The 14,266-nt window shown below is 33.5% G+C and overlaps 2 protein-coding genes across 5 annotated transcripts; both read right to left on the bottom strand.

Moving 5' to 3' along the window:
• Positions 1-455: 455 nt before the first annotated feature.
• Positions 456-6,632, bottom strand: LOC113849630 (NF-X1-type zinc finger protein NFXL2). Of its 2 annotated transcripts, none has more exons than XM_027479664.1 (13): positions 5,406-6,632; positions 5,199-5,312; positions 5,047-5,102; positions 4,501-4,567; positions 3,600-3,692; positions 2,904-2,989; positions 2,479-2,641; positions 2,176-2,331; positions 1,785-1,975; positions 1,569-1,650; positions 1,187-1,393; positions 989-1,078; positions 456-895 (listed from the first exon to the last, which is right to left on the bottom strand). In XM_027479664.1, exons 1-13 carry the CDS (start codon positions 6,540-6,542, stop codon positions 740-742), a joined length of 2,598 nt encoding a protein of 865 aa, XP_027335465.1. In that variant the 5' UTR covers positions 6,543-6,632; the 3' UTR covers positions 456-739. The 2 variants fall into 2 exon arrangements, with proteins under 2 accessions (XP_027335465.1, XP_027335466.1); XM_027479665.1 differs by having other exon boundaries at positions 456-881; positions 5,406-6,607.
• Positions 6,633-7,621: 989 nt separating this feature from the next.
• Positions 7,622-13,665, bottom strand: LOC113850783 (phosphoinositide phospholipase C 2-like). Of its 3 annotated transcripts, none has more exons than XM_027481324.1 (9): positions 13,220-13,665; positions 10,529-10,725; positions 10,283-10,418; positions 9,954-10,199; positions 9,621-9,850; positions 9,007-9,124; positions 8,673-8,825; positions 8,471-8,557; positions 7,622-8,276 (listed from the first exon to the last, which is right to left on the bottom strand). In XM_027481324.1, exons 1-9 carry the CDS (start codon positions 13,529-13,531, stop codon positions 7,983-7,985), a joined length of 1,773 nt encoding a protein of 590 aa, XP_027337125.1. In that variant the 5' UTR covers positions 13,532-13,665; the 3' UTR covers positions 7,622-7,982. The 3 variants fall into 3 exon arrangements, with proteins under 3 accessions (XP_027337125.1, XP_027337126.1, XP_027337127.1); XM_027481325.1 differs by having other exon boundaries at positions 7,647-8,276; positions 13,223-13,647; XM_027481326.1 differs by lacking the exon at positions 8,471-8,557 and having other exon boundaries at positions 7,782-8,276; positions 13,223-13,647.
• Between the last annotated feature and the right edge of the window lie 601 nt (positions 13,666-14,266).

Raw genomic sequence — 14,266 nt, 5'->3', positions numbered from 1 at the left:
GATTTTTTTTATGTATGAAAAAAATAATGTTATTTCTACTACAATCAATAAATCGGATTCACCCCTTATTAAGTAGAAACGTGTAAAGTAAAAAAAGTAAAAACCTTATCCATCATTTATTTAATTTGATTAAAAAATATCATAAATATTATAAAAATACATAAATCTAACTTCTAGAAAATTAATAACTCTTAAATTTAGAATATATCTTTTGAAAAAAAAAAATCCTAAATCCTAAAAATAACACACAAATAATAGTTTTGACTTAAAAAAAATGTGGTGTTATTTTGATTTGAATCAGACCTAATTGTGGAAAGGTTCAATCCAGTTTAATTAGTTTAGTTCAGTTCGTTATGTTAATTCAATCCAATCAACACCACTTCATTTTAGTATGGTTAGTCCACGTAGTACCACACTCGAGCAAAAACTAATGTAAAACCCAACAAACCGATAATGAGAAATGCTAAATGTTGATAACTAAGTCATCTTCAAAGTACTATCAGTTACAGAGATAACCCAAATTGTAGTATAGAATAGCAATATCTTCAGTAACAATATTTGACAATCTAATAGATTGAAACCACCCCAATAAAAGAAAAAATTCGTCAAGTAAAACTCTGAACATGCCTAATCATCTATGAAGTGATTATTCCCTTGTCTACGAAAAAAGAATGTATAGCAAGCATCCGAAGCATGATTATATCCTCATGAAAAATAACGTAACCCAATTGATGAATAATCATTTGATTCGAGAATATCTTTGTCTTCGTTCATCAACTTCATTCATCCAATCAGAGAGCCGTAAAAGTCCCTTGTATCCATAATATGTAGCAACAACAACTATGACCAAAATTAAGGTAAATAGAAGAAGCTGCTTCGTTCTGGAAATAATTTTCTGTTCAATAATCATATATTCATAAGTAATCCGCAAAGTAAAAGGCAATTCCAAATCAACAAAACAAAATCTTTACTAAGAAAATTAACACACCTGTAGTTTTGTTGTTTCCTTGGATTCTAGAACCCGTTCCCGCCTTTTTCGTCGCTTTGAAACTGATTTTTCTTTATCTGCCTCTTTTACCTTCAATAAGCACAACCCAACTTAAAAATAGCAATGATGAAAATAAAGAAAGCAACCAAACAAACGACTTTGTGAGTGCGAGGAAAGTTCTGACAGAAACATGTTTACCTCTGTAACTCTAGATTTACGAAATTGTATTTCTGACTCAACCACCTGGACTCTACTCTTACAATCAGAATTACAAGGAATAAGGCCAACTCCAAATTGACTTTTTGGTATATCCCTTGGATGGCAACCAGCATCATGATATGCTGCTTGAACATCTTGACAAAGCCACTCCTTTTTCAATGTTTGACATTTGCATCGAACAGTGACCTTGTGAAGAATGATTTCATATTTTAGAAGTCAAATTGGATCAATAGTAGGTGTACACTTTTGGTTAGATTGCAGTAGCTACAAGTTAGAATAGTAATGCAAAAACACTGCTTGAGCTAATGATGTTATCTTCAATTTCAAGCCATGAAGTTATAGCTATTGAATCTAATAGTACCTTCTTACTGCATTTCTCAGGTTTTGGGCATTGACCAGGATGACATGTCTCAGGGCATAGATGTGTACAATTTGGCAACTTTCTGCAAACCAATGTGAACAATCAGGTCGTCGTCTAACTTTACTACTCAATCTATAGAAATGAAAGCCTAACAGAGAATTTTAACTTAAAGCTGGTGTCAAATGCACAAAAAAAATGTTAAACTCTCTAAATTACCTATGACATGGCCCACTACATGAACGAACGGTCTCTTGACTCTTCACAGACAAGGTGTTGTAATATATGCATTCAAAAACATGGACCATCGCACTACAGTGGCATGACCGTTTAATGAGCACCTTGCACGGGGGACAGTCTCCAGGATGGCAGGGCTGAGGGCACGGATGTGGACATGTAGGTTCTCGTTCCTGATCAAACGCAGTTATCGCATCAAGCAACAAATTGTCAGTTCTGATTCTGGAAACTGTTTCTCAACTTTACACAGGAAGACAAATTGAGAAACTTCATTGACTCAGCTTAAATCCAGCCAAAATACATAGAGAACACTTTACAAACCATGCCAGGTTTTAAAGAAAATGGATTAATGGAATTCTAGAAGATTCAACACCTTTTGGCAAGGAAGATAACAATCTTCACAAGGCTCACTTCCTTGTAACTGGTTCACCAACGCATGGCAGGTTTTTGTACAATAATGATTACCACATGGTAGAGGATTACCACACAAGTTTTCACAGGAAAACCGTGATTTATGAGAGCAGACCATCTGATAGGAGGGTGGAAAAGAAAACAGCAAGTGCATTAGCAGCATAAAAGTAGTTAAAGCAAATTCCTTTTGGAGTTTGAACAAAATCATCAAAAAGAATTTTTCATATCAAAGTTTATATAAAATTCAAAGATAAGCAAAACAAACCATTTTCTCTGTTCCAATGTGTTGTCCAACACATGATCTCCACACAAGTTCTGGGCAAGGAGGGCATGGAGTGCCAGGAACAGTTTCCCTTTGTTGTAAAATCTTTTTTTTCTTTGGTTTGAGAGTATACTCTGGATTAGGAGGAGGCTTAGCACCATGACACCTTCACATAGAAAAAAATAGTTTAGGAAATAATAAAACGTTAAACATATGGGGTTTTGTCATTAAGTAGTCATATGAAACTAGATTCTGATGAAACCCATGCACTATTTTGTCAAGACACGAGACATGAGCACAGACATACGAAGCTGATTTTGGACTTTCCATTCACACCTAAATGTTTTAAACCATTTAAAGCAATTACCTCAAAAAGATACCTAGTAACATCTCAATCTTACATATCTAAAGAGAAAATTTTATCAAACCTTAATTTGCATGTATGGCCACATTGGTACTCTTCTGCACAAGGTAGCCGACAAGGAGGGCAGGCTCCATAGTGGCATTTATGTGGCTAGACAAAAATAATATTTTTGTTAATAGCATGAAGATAAAAGATGCAGTTTCAGCAATTAAAGCATTCATTTACTTTCAAATTAAAAAATATAAAAGTATGATGATGATATCTATGGCAGTTTCTAATCATTCAGATCTAGAGAAACACAAAAATAGAAGCTCATCGAGATATATACTATGAAGTCTGAACATTTCTTTATAAAAAATAATAACCAGATAAAATTTTATCATCCGTTTTCAAATTTAATTGCACCCAGATTTGAATGAAGTCAATTTTATTACATTTTATCATCAGACATAATAAGAGAAAACAACAGTAATGAATGAATTCTTGAATTATTGGAGCAATACTAATGAAGGAAAAAGAAAGAAACTAACCAATGAATTCTAGATTAGACATATATTTGGACACATTCGAAAACCAAATTAGAAATTTAGAATGGGAATAGATATCCTATTGTAAAAAAAAAAAAAGAGACATAAAATAAAGTTTCTTTTTTTCCACTAAGTTATTCTCCTCTATCATAGCTTCACCCAACTATACATCCAGCATATCTCTGCTTGCACACGTAAATGCCTGTTTCAAACAAGTTGGCAACAAATGGTACCTTGCAGTTTGATGCATGCCGGCATAAAGGAGTGATAGGACATAGTTTAGGACATCTAGGTGGCTTTTGATCCATTTCAGTACCACAAGGAACCTGGTAAAAAATCCATCACTCAGCACAATAATTTAGGCAAGTACAAAGCAAATATTGAAGAAATCCAAGTGCGTAGCATCAAAATCTAGAATATTATGTAAAATAATAGTGGCTATTGGCAAAAAGAAAATAGACCACCATAAAAACACACACATACATGCAAAGGAAGAAATAACAAGGAATATTCATTGCTCATGTGTTTGTGTGAGTTGCTGATAAGTAAGCAACTCCCTGTTTATATGATCTTTGAACTTCCAATTTATGTAACGAAAATGCTATACATTCAACTGGTGTCACAAGTAAAATACGAATAGGAATATCACACTGACTACAATACATATTACATAATTTAACAATAATAAGCATCCTTGATTCGATATTATGCATTTACCTCTGTTGTTACCCAGAATATGTTCAAATGATTCTGCCTTCATTTAAGTTATCACAGCGTAATACAAGACAATTATAACTTAAAAACAAGATTGTAGGTAATTTAGGAAGTCTTCTTCGACAAATGTTCCTAACAAAAATTTTCAAACTTATTAATAGATAATGCGCTCATCATTTAGTCATTATTGTCCATGAGCAAAGCAGTTAATAGTGTTATTTTACATAAGTGTGTTCACATGGTACACAACAATTTACATACAAGAATGTCAAATTTTGGGAATACAATTATATAATGGGCTTCAACAATAATCACAAACAAAGCACATTTGAAGAATTATGTTTCATGTAGCATTGGATAAGATTCTGCAACTATTTAGATGTAGTCTCACAGATAAAATCCTGACAGTCACGTTCATACCTCAAAATGTGTCTCTCCACATGCACACGAAATTGTGACCATTATTGGGCAAGGAGCACAGGGACCTCTGTGAGAACAAAGTTAGGTATCGTTATGCTGTGTTCCATCTCTGTCTTCAGGCTTCACAAGTTACATATTAAAATACTGTTTTGTCCATATAATATGCATAAGATATACATTTGGTCCCTATGTTCTGAAATAAACAGAACAATGAAGAATCCAACTTTTTAAATAATTATATATTCCTCTTCCATCTAGTCCATTGTGATCACATTGTTAGTAGATGATGACATATCAATTAACATTGTTGTGCCAAAAAGGCCTTGGTAGTAGCAGTTAGATAAGAACATAGAAATGGCGATTGGGCCAGCCTGATCTCAGCTCAAAAGCACTCAGGCCAGCCCCATTTCGATGCAAAAAGAGAACATAATGAACTAATTTCAGCTCATATCTAAGATCATACCAACAGGTTTCAGTTCAGAGGATCATGACATTATAGAAAGCAGTAATCAGCTGGCATGCACCGGATATAGACAAAGAACATACCTATGGCATGGTGAAGGGCATTTATGATTCTTACACCGAAGCCTCCTGCCACATATCTAATAATTTTTGAAAACAAAAGAAAATTGATCAATGCCATTACAACTCAATTTTCTCTCTCTTTTGTAAGTAACAGCTACAAAACAGACACTCACCTCTGAGCAAGGAGGGCAATCGCCATCACAGCAGCGGCGTTTACACTCATGACGACCGCAGTCACGCATCCTTTTACACTTCCTTTCACACGCCAAATCTTGATAGCAAGGAACCTACTCTAAGTTCAATTAACTTTGCCTACTACAATCATATTTCACAAACAGAAATCAAAATGCATCCAAATTCCCAAAACTGTAAGCACTTACATCTTTCTTGAGACTCCCACAACGACAGGACTTCTTCACCACAATCCTACAAGTCTCAATGCATTGCCCACGGTGGCACCGCTCATGGCACCTATGATAGCCACAAGGTAACATCTTATTACAAGTAGCTCCACAGAGCTGCACAGGAGCATCACAAGACATTCCTTCATACACCCTTGAGCCACAAGGACACGTTCTCTTCCCCTGCAGGGGACACTCACCACACTCACCAGAATGGCACCCTCTCTCACAAACATGCTTCCCACAGCTAAGTCTCTTCTCACAAGGGTAACCACATTGAAAAACACGATCACAACACTCCTTTTCCTCTTTGATCTTCCCACACTGGCACGCATGCACGCCACGTGTTCTACAAGGAGGGCAAGGGCCACGGTGGCAAACCTCAACACACCTATGAACACCACAATCCAGCACCTTGGAACAAGGACTATTACAAGAAAAATCCTTGAAGCCACAGCGTCTAACATCTTCAAGGGATCCACAAAAGCATCGAACTTTAACAAGTTTGGGGCAAGACGGACATGGCCCAGGATGGCAAAGCAACAAACAACGGTGCCCACAATTGTGCTTCAATGGTCTTCCACAAACGTCACCACAAGAATGAGGTAAAACCCATGGATCATCACTGGGAGGGTTCTCCAACTTCCCACAGAAGCAAAGGTACGCTTTTGGAATGTGGGTTTTGGGGTATTCGACCCTGCATTTCGGGCAGTTCCAGATGGCGGTGTCGGATGCCTTGTCGGGGGAGATGGGGAGGCGCGTGGCGGCACGTGCGGCGGCGAGATCGGAGGCTTGGCGAGCCCAGCTCTGGATGCAGATTAGGTGGAAGACGGCGAAGCAGAGAGAGGAGCATGACCAGGTGGGGTCGGAGGGCTTGATGCGTTCAAGGCATATGAGGCATGAGAGTGCGCCGGCGGAGGAAGAGGTGAGGAATGATTGGATCTTGGAGAGGTCGCCGGCGGTGGCGGAGGAGTGACCGGAGAAATCGAAGTATGATTTGAATATGGAATCGGAGAGGTCAGAGTGGCGGAGGGTCTCGGCGGTGGAGGAACCGCCGTCAGAGTCGGAGTCGGAGAGCGGCGATGGCGGTGGAGGGCGGTGATTCAGTGATGTCATGTTGGCACTTCTGCGCTCAACCACCTGTGACTCTGTTTATGTTTGCTGTTGTTTTTTCGTACCTTATGCAGTTCTGTAGTTGTGTTTACTATTTGTTCTGCTTTTGTGCATATTAAATAGATAAAATTTAAGTAAAAGATATGAATGATTATATATAATATTAAATAAGATATTAATTATTTAATATTTAGATGATAAAACTATTATTTTTCTATTAATGATAGCTTTTTGTTTAATTTCATCAAAATATCTATTTATTCATTCTTAATACGGGAGAAAAACTGAAACATAATCTTTAAAGTAAATTTTTTATAAGTTTTATAAAAAAAAGTTATCGAATAATTTAAGTCTTATTTTTTATTTAATAATAAATAATAAATTATTAACATTACGAAATATCAGTTACTACTTTTAATTTCATAACTTGAAGAACTTCAAAATTTATTTTTAGATCTATTAACTTAAACTGAAAATGAAATGATAAACCAATGATAAATAGATATTAAGATGGGATTTGTTCATCGTAAAATGGTGAATAGAGTCTGATAAATGGTTTCTGTTTTTCACACTTTGCCTCCTATGTCCTACACCAGGGAGATAATTACTTTTAGAATTTTTTTATTTTTTAAAAATTTATATAGAAAATCATTATAAATAACATTTTAATTTTACTACTTTTCGCAAATTTTAAAAGATAAAAATAGAATAAAAATAAGATGATAATTTATAACTAAAAGTAAAAAAAAAAAAAAAAAACAGAAAATACTTCTAAAATCAAACAAGCACTAAAAAATTATGATTTTTTTTTCCCAAAACCTAGTGTAATTGTGTTTTTGTGTTTCACGTAAGATATCAGAAATCTCATTCCTTCATTTCATCATGTTTTGAGTAACAAAATTTGCAGTTCCCCCAAAATTTATATTTTCGAAAAATCGAAGTTTAAAACATTGGATACTAATATGAACATAAGAAAAAGTATACAATTCAATGAAAGTGTTTTCTTTTTCTTTTATGAGAAATTGTGACATTATGCAAAGCAAATCAATAAAAGTCAACTACATAAAGAAATCGGCAATGGAATAAAATGCAAAGCATCAAACAGCTCCAAATTGAAGTATTAGCCATTTATACATCTAAATTGAACATGGACAAGCCTTACAACACAAATGACACAGCTCCTTAATGTCTCCTCAAGAAAACAAAATAAAGTGTGTGCACACATCTTATTATTATTTCTTAAAACAATGTTCAAAATCCCCGGAAACACACTCCTTGACATGGTATCCCCCAATAGATTTGATAAGTCTCACTCACTCGCAGCCTCAGATATATTCAGTTAAAGATAAAATAAACACATTGGATAAAAAGCATCATTCAAAATAAGTTACATTTACAATATTACAACACTGTACAACATATAGAGTAGATGGATGCACATAATCAAATGAATTCAAAGCGCACGAGAAGCTTCACATTGTTGTATTTTTCTCCTTTGCGGGAACGTAGTGGAACTGCTCGAATTCCACTTCTTAGTTCCCACACAGGTAAGCATGTTTGTCCACCAAAGTCATCCTTCTCAGACATGTCATACTCATGAACTTCTATACGAAGCAAAGCCAATTCTGGAACAGCAAGTGGGAACTCGAATACCTCATTCCATGAAGGCAACCAATTATCCTCTATACTCCTTGTTTTTTTCATAATTGTATCACTAGGGACTCCAGCAATGCCCACCTGCATAAGAGTATGTCAAATAATTACAGGGAAGGTACCATATGTTATAAACTAACCGCATGGAAGCAAATTTTATTATAGAAAAATGTTAACATCGGTCTTTAAAATTGAGTTTAAGCATCTAAAATTGAAAGTTTTTAAAAGAAAAGAAAACATCAATCAACATAATGGTTTAGTAGATTATCTTCACATACTCTTGTGTAGAAGTCTGGTGGTGAGAATTGATCAAAGTGGGTGTGCTTGAAATCCTGATACCATCCTTCACCCATGTATATGGTTACCTAAAAAGAGTAAGAATAGTATGGACTTTGTCGGTATATAGATTAAAGACATTTGAAAGAGGTAGCTAATGGACACAGGATTGGAAACCGTTATTGAAATCTGCAGACACTTTACCTTTAAAGTAGTCTTGACAGGCAAATGAGCTTTAGGATCAAAGACTTCATTATTCGGACCTGCCTTTAATAGAAAATCTGGTTTTTTAACATAACCGCATCCGCCATTGGCTTTGAACATTCCATGCATCAACCAAAGAGATCTCCCATACCCCTACCATGAAATGGAAACACCACAAATTAGAGGACATCTTTCATGATGTCAATATCATTAGTAACTACCTGATGTTATACGTATGCAATAGCAATGTTTAGTGTAGTAGCTTGTTATTACTATTGGTTTGGACTTCTCAAATAACATGAAAAGGAAAAATGAGGGAGGAAGAAATAGAAACCTGCATGTTAAATGCAACCATCTGAGCTCCATGCATCCACCCAATCAATGGGTTATAATTTGTAGAGGTAATGCGAGTACCTTTGGGATACACTCTAAGTATATTCCGCTGAGTAAATCTGCCAAGAATCAGGAAATAAATACTTCTCTTTTCATTTGAAAATAAACAAAACATCCTACAATGGGTTTGTTACAAATACAAACGGCTTTGGATTTGTTTCAAACTTCAAAGAATGAGACAGTCATTGGATGTGCTGCCTAAAACATAATGCATTCTACCTGTCAGATAGGTGCCATTAGAATTAGTAAGCGTTAATGCCAATGGCCTATTTGGTTTAATGTTAAATCCATTCAAACATGTATTCATTTCAATGATACAAGTTATAGTTTTCACATTGAAACAAGAGTTAACATAGTTTATTGAACTTTCAAACACGCACTAAATAGTCAGACACATAAGCAGTAAACCATCTAAAAGACATAAATCATAGTCAAGGACTATCTAGTATGGCATTTGTCTCATATTTATTACTTGTAAAATCGTATAAGATATAGAAAACCAAAATAAAGGTTAAATTTTACTACATTTGCATCACTAAATAGATTTAACAATACCTGACAATTTCTTTTCCATGAGTTTCAGCAGCCTTTTCAAGCTGTAGCTCACTTAAACTTAGACGTCTCACTTTATCAGGATCCACTTTGAGACATTCCTCTAACCCACCTTTAGGCTTCCCGGCATGAATGGCAATCAAACGTCTGTATTCTTGTGATGCATTTTGACGCTTATTTTCTAATTCATCAGTATCTTCCTCATTATCAAGTTCATCTTCATCCCCATTGTTCTACAAAAGATGATAAGCCAGAAAATGAATCAACCAACCCCTCCCTTATAGAAAGAAAAATGTAGTGGCAATTACTATACAACATTGAAACTTAGTCACAGACCTTGTAATCAGAGATAGTTCCACCTCTTAAACTTGGGACTTCCCTCCCCCATGCTTCTTCATCATCTGTATGCTTTCCTTTCTGTGTTTCCTCCTCCTTTTGCTGCACTTCTTTTGCCTCAAGGTACTCCTTAGGTGGTTTTGTTGATATAATAATCCTCCTTTTAAGTGATTCAGGAGAAGGAAATTCCTTCAAGCTTTCTGAGCTAGGACAAAACAGTATGTCTCCAAATGTTCGAGTAATCATCTAAAAGTTCAGAACAGAAGTGTCAAGCGTCAACAATTATAAGAATGTAAGCATTTTGAATTCCTATAGAACAAGTAACTAACCTCAGCCACTTTGGCCTGAAGATCAGGGGTAAGGTGGTCTTCTAAGGTTATTACAACTGGATATTCTGAGGCTACAAAGGCATGCTGCTTAATTGACCTCAAACATTTGATGAGTGCTACTGGAGAAGTCAAAGTCCTTTATTACCAGAAAAAAAAAAAATTATGTGAAGATTCAAAATATTTGGGGAATAAATCTAAATCCAAAGTGTCATCGTCAGTAACAATATGTTGAACCAGTAAAGTCACCTTCCATGAAGAACATCCACATTATCCTTTGATGCATTAGGCCATATATCTAATTCAATCACCCTGACACCTCTCTCCAGTGCACTGATGATGGGGGCGTCACTGCAGTCACTGCTAAGCTGATTCCCAGTTAGATATGAATTGTGACCAGTATAAATGTAGTAGTGAGACAATGGAAAAGTCATATCTTGGTGCACCTGGAAATTGAACAGAAGAAATAATATTAATTATGTTAGAAATAAATGTGTATGCCAAGACCCAAATTTTTCATGTACTGCATTTTAGTTGTAATAATAAAATGTTATTTTCTTTCTTTATCACATATACACTGTTTTGATATAATGGTTTATTTGATAAAAAAATTTGATTAAAATTAAAAACTTGTTATCATAGTAGAGATTATGAAAATGGAAACATGTCTTTTATAATTTAATCTAAACTGTTATTGATCATAAAATTATTATAAATAAAACATTGATAATTCGGATAAATTAATATATATGTGATAGTATTCATTGGATAAATATTAATAGATCTCATTTATTAATTTATACATATAGATGACACGAATATTGTCATTAAAATGACTCAAACTGAGAATTTTTTATGATTAATATTACTTTATATTGTCAATAGAAAATTCTCTATAAAAATATAAAAAAAAAATTTGACCTAAAATTATCTTAATGATCAATAAGTTATTTATTATATTTTAATTCTAGACACCTATTGGTTTAGAGCACTAGTTGAAAAAATATTAAATATAATTGAATACTTGTAGGATTAATGATAGTTCAAGATGAAATATATCAACTCTAGGTAATAAATTTGAACTCTATTAAAAATTAAGACGTTGGCTAGGTAATTGAATAAAAGCATAAATGAGTTTTATTAAGTTCTTGTTAGAGTTTTGACAAATTATATCATACTCTATAGTGAATTCAAATCTATATGTATGGAGGAAAATATTATATTATTTTTTAACAGTTCTTGAAAGTAAAATATAAATTATTTCATACTATTCGGACATTGAAAAGTGTTACTAGACACTAACTTTGATTAGTAAATTAATTTATTATTAATTTGATATTGAACCATCAGATCACACACTAACGAGTGTTCTAATCTTTGTAAAAGAAATAATTTTCTTATTTGATGATTTAAATTGTAGAATTTATTTTATCAAATAAATAATATTTTCTTTAAATAAAATATTATTATATATTCTTTGCTAGTATCAAAGATATTAATAATAAGGTAAGAATAGAGTGTAATTTTGATAATCAACTAAAATTTAAAAGTTAAAAATGTATTTGTCGACAATTGATTTGGTCAACAGTTATCAACAAAAAAAGGAAAAATTAGTTGACAGTTACAAGATAATGGAACAATAAGCAAGAGACTAAAAATTTGATTTGAAACGTAAATTCATGAATTGGTAACCAATATAGATATAAACGTAAATTCATGAACTGGTAACCAATATAGATATGTTATCATATATATCAAGCAAAGTGTTACTCATGGTAGACTAAGAAAACACAAGATTAAAAATTCTTTTTTTCTCTCTCTCACTCTGCTGGTAATTGTTTTATAGTCAAAGAATTGACACAAAGGATTAGTCTCAATATAGCTAAGCATGGGTCTTCATACCATTGAAGAAAAAATTATAAACTTTTAAGATTACCGGATAATTTTTCTTACTCAAATTTTGTTATTATTGCATTATAAATTTGCATAATTTAAACATAAATAAGATTGAATTTTCAGCTGCGTTTGATTTAGAAGGTATTCTACCTTCAAATTACACAAACATGATAATCAGAACAACAAAGTATCACAAAAACATATATTCCACAACATTATATCAAAATTCAATACCTATGAAAGTAAATGATTACTTAATAGAAGCTTTACATCAGATGAAAGCCAGCATTACCAAAACTCCATATCTACAACTACAATTAACTGATAAGAAGTATGGCAAATTCTAATCAGTGGGTGCAGGGCACCAATAACGAAATCAAAGTGCATGTTCTATTTCACATCTACCTGGCTCGAATCCACGTTTAATTCAATTTACTACTTATAAGTTATGCGTTGGATTTACATTTACACTTTTTTTTAACATATTTTTAAATACACACAAAACCGAAAGATTTTGTCAAAAAAATATTAATAATGCATATTTTCGTGATTTCTAACGCATCCTAACATGATTTCAATAATAATAATAATAATAAAACCTTTACTTTTAATTCCTTAACCAATCTAAGAGTGTAGACTTATCACCAAAATAAAACTGAATCACTGTAAATTCAACCGAAATGTACCATATTAATTACTCGTTGAGATTGATAACTATTTATGGGTAAGAAGAAAAACAAAAAGTTAGAACATAAAAGGGGAAAAAAAACAAAAAAAATGATAAAGAACAAAACTTTAGGCAAATACAACAGCTTAAAAGTAGAGTTTTATTTTAATAATTTACGCAATCAAAATCAACAGCACACAGTGTTTAATTTAAGTAAAACTCAGTCTTAATTAAATAAAAAGAGCACCAAAAATACTTATGTACGGCAGAATTATTCCTTTGCTAAAACCACTCCACAAATGGAAACTAAATAAAGAGAACATCAAAAACATTTAATATTAAAGTACAAAGAAGAACAAGAGAATGTGTTTAATTACCACTTGAGAAGGTGAGAGAGGTGAGTTGTTTTGACTGAAGAGATAGTTAAAGAAACTCTCGAGATTGAGACCTCTTCGGTGGAAGATACTCAAATGCTTGTGGCCATCGATGATGCCTTGTGCTTCCTCCTCAGTGCTCCTCTCTTCCCTCTGCACCTCAACAAGGAAACTCCGCAGGTGAGTCGCTGTCATCACCCCATTCTCATCGGAGTAACGTTCGAAAAGAGTCCTTATCTCCGGCGGAGCCTCTGACACGGAGAGCTTGAAGCGCCGCCGGCAACAGAAGCAAACGTTGTAAGTCTGTTTCGACATGTTTTGCGTGTGCTTCTGTGTCTCTAACTCTGTCTTCTTCAACGAGATTGTGAACGCGTGAAGGGCGCGTAAAGTGTTGGTTGCGTGTGTTAAGGATAAGGTTTTGGTCGGAAAATGAATGCGTTTTGTTGGCAAAGTATGAGGGAAAGAAGATACAGAGAGAGGTTTTGATCACATCATCTATAGTTACGTAGATGCATTTGTGGGACCCACTTTTGGCCTCTGACCAATTACATGTTAGGCACGTGGCACTGTTCTTCAAATCTCTTTTGGAACTTTACCACTCTGTTTCGATGCAATTTGGATTGTTCTGATTGGCCAAAATAGATTGATGGAAATAAAATCTTATTGTTTATTGTTATATCTTTTAAATAAAAATGCAAGGATGCTTATTAATAGAATAAAAAGGTGATATTCAATAAAAGTATTTTATTTTTTAAATAAACAGAAAGAATTAATAAAGACTTAATTATATTTATATTTTTTTGTATTTTAATTTATGTGTAATTTTTGTTCCCTTTATTCTAATTGTTTGCTTATTTTGGTTCCTAGTACTTTAAATAAAAATAGAGAAAAAAAATTCTTTATATTATATTATTTAATATTTTTTGATAAAATATAAAATTGATCAGATTAATTAAATAATTATTTGACAGATTTTATCAAATAAATTAACTTTATAAAATTTGATTAAAAGATAAGTAATTTATTGTGTCATTTTATTTTAATTAGTAA

The sequence above is a fragment of the Abrus precatorius genome, unplaced genomic scaffold, assembly GCF_003935025.1.
Source record: "Abrus precatorius isolate BTA unplaced genomic scaffold, Abrus_2018 Scaffold9, whole genome shotgun sequence".
Taxonomy (NCBI): domain Eukaryota; kingdom Viridiplantae; phylum Streptophyta; class Magnoliopsida; order Fabales; family Fabaceae; genus Abrus; species Abrus precatorius.
This window is presented reverse-complemented; position numbering and strand designations above follow the sequence as displayed.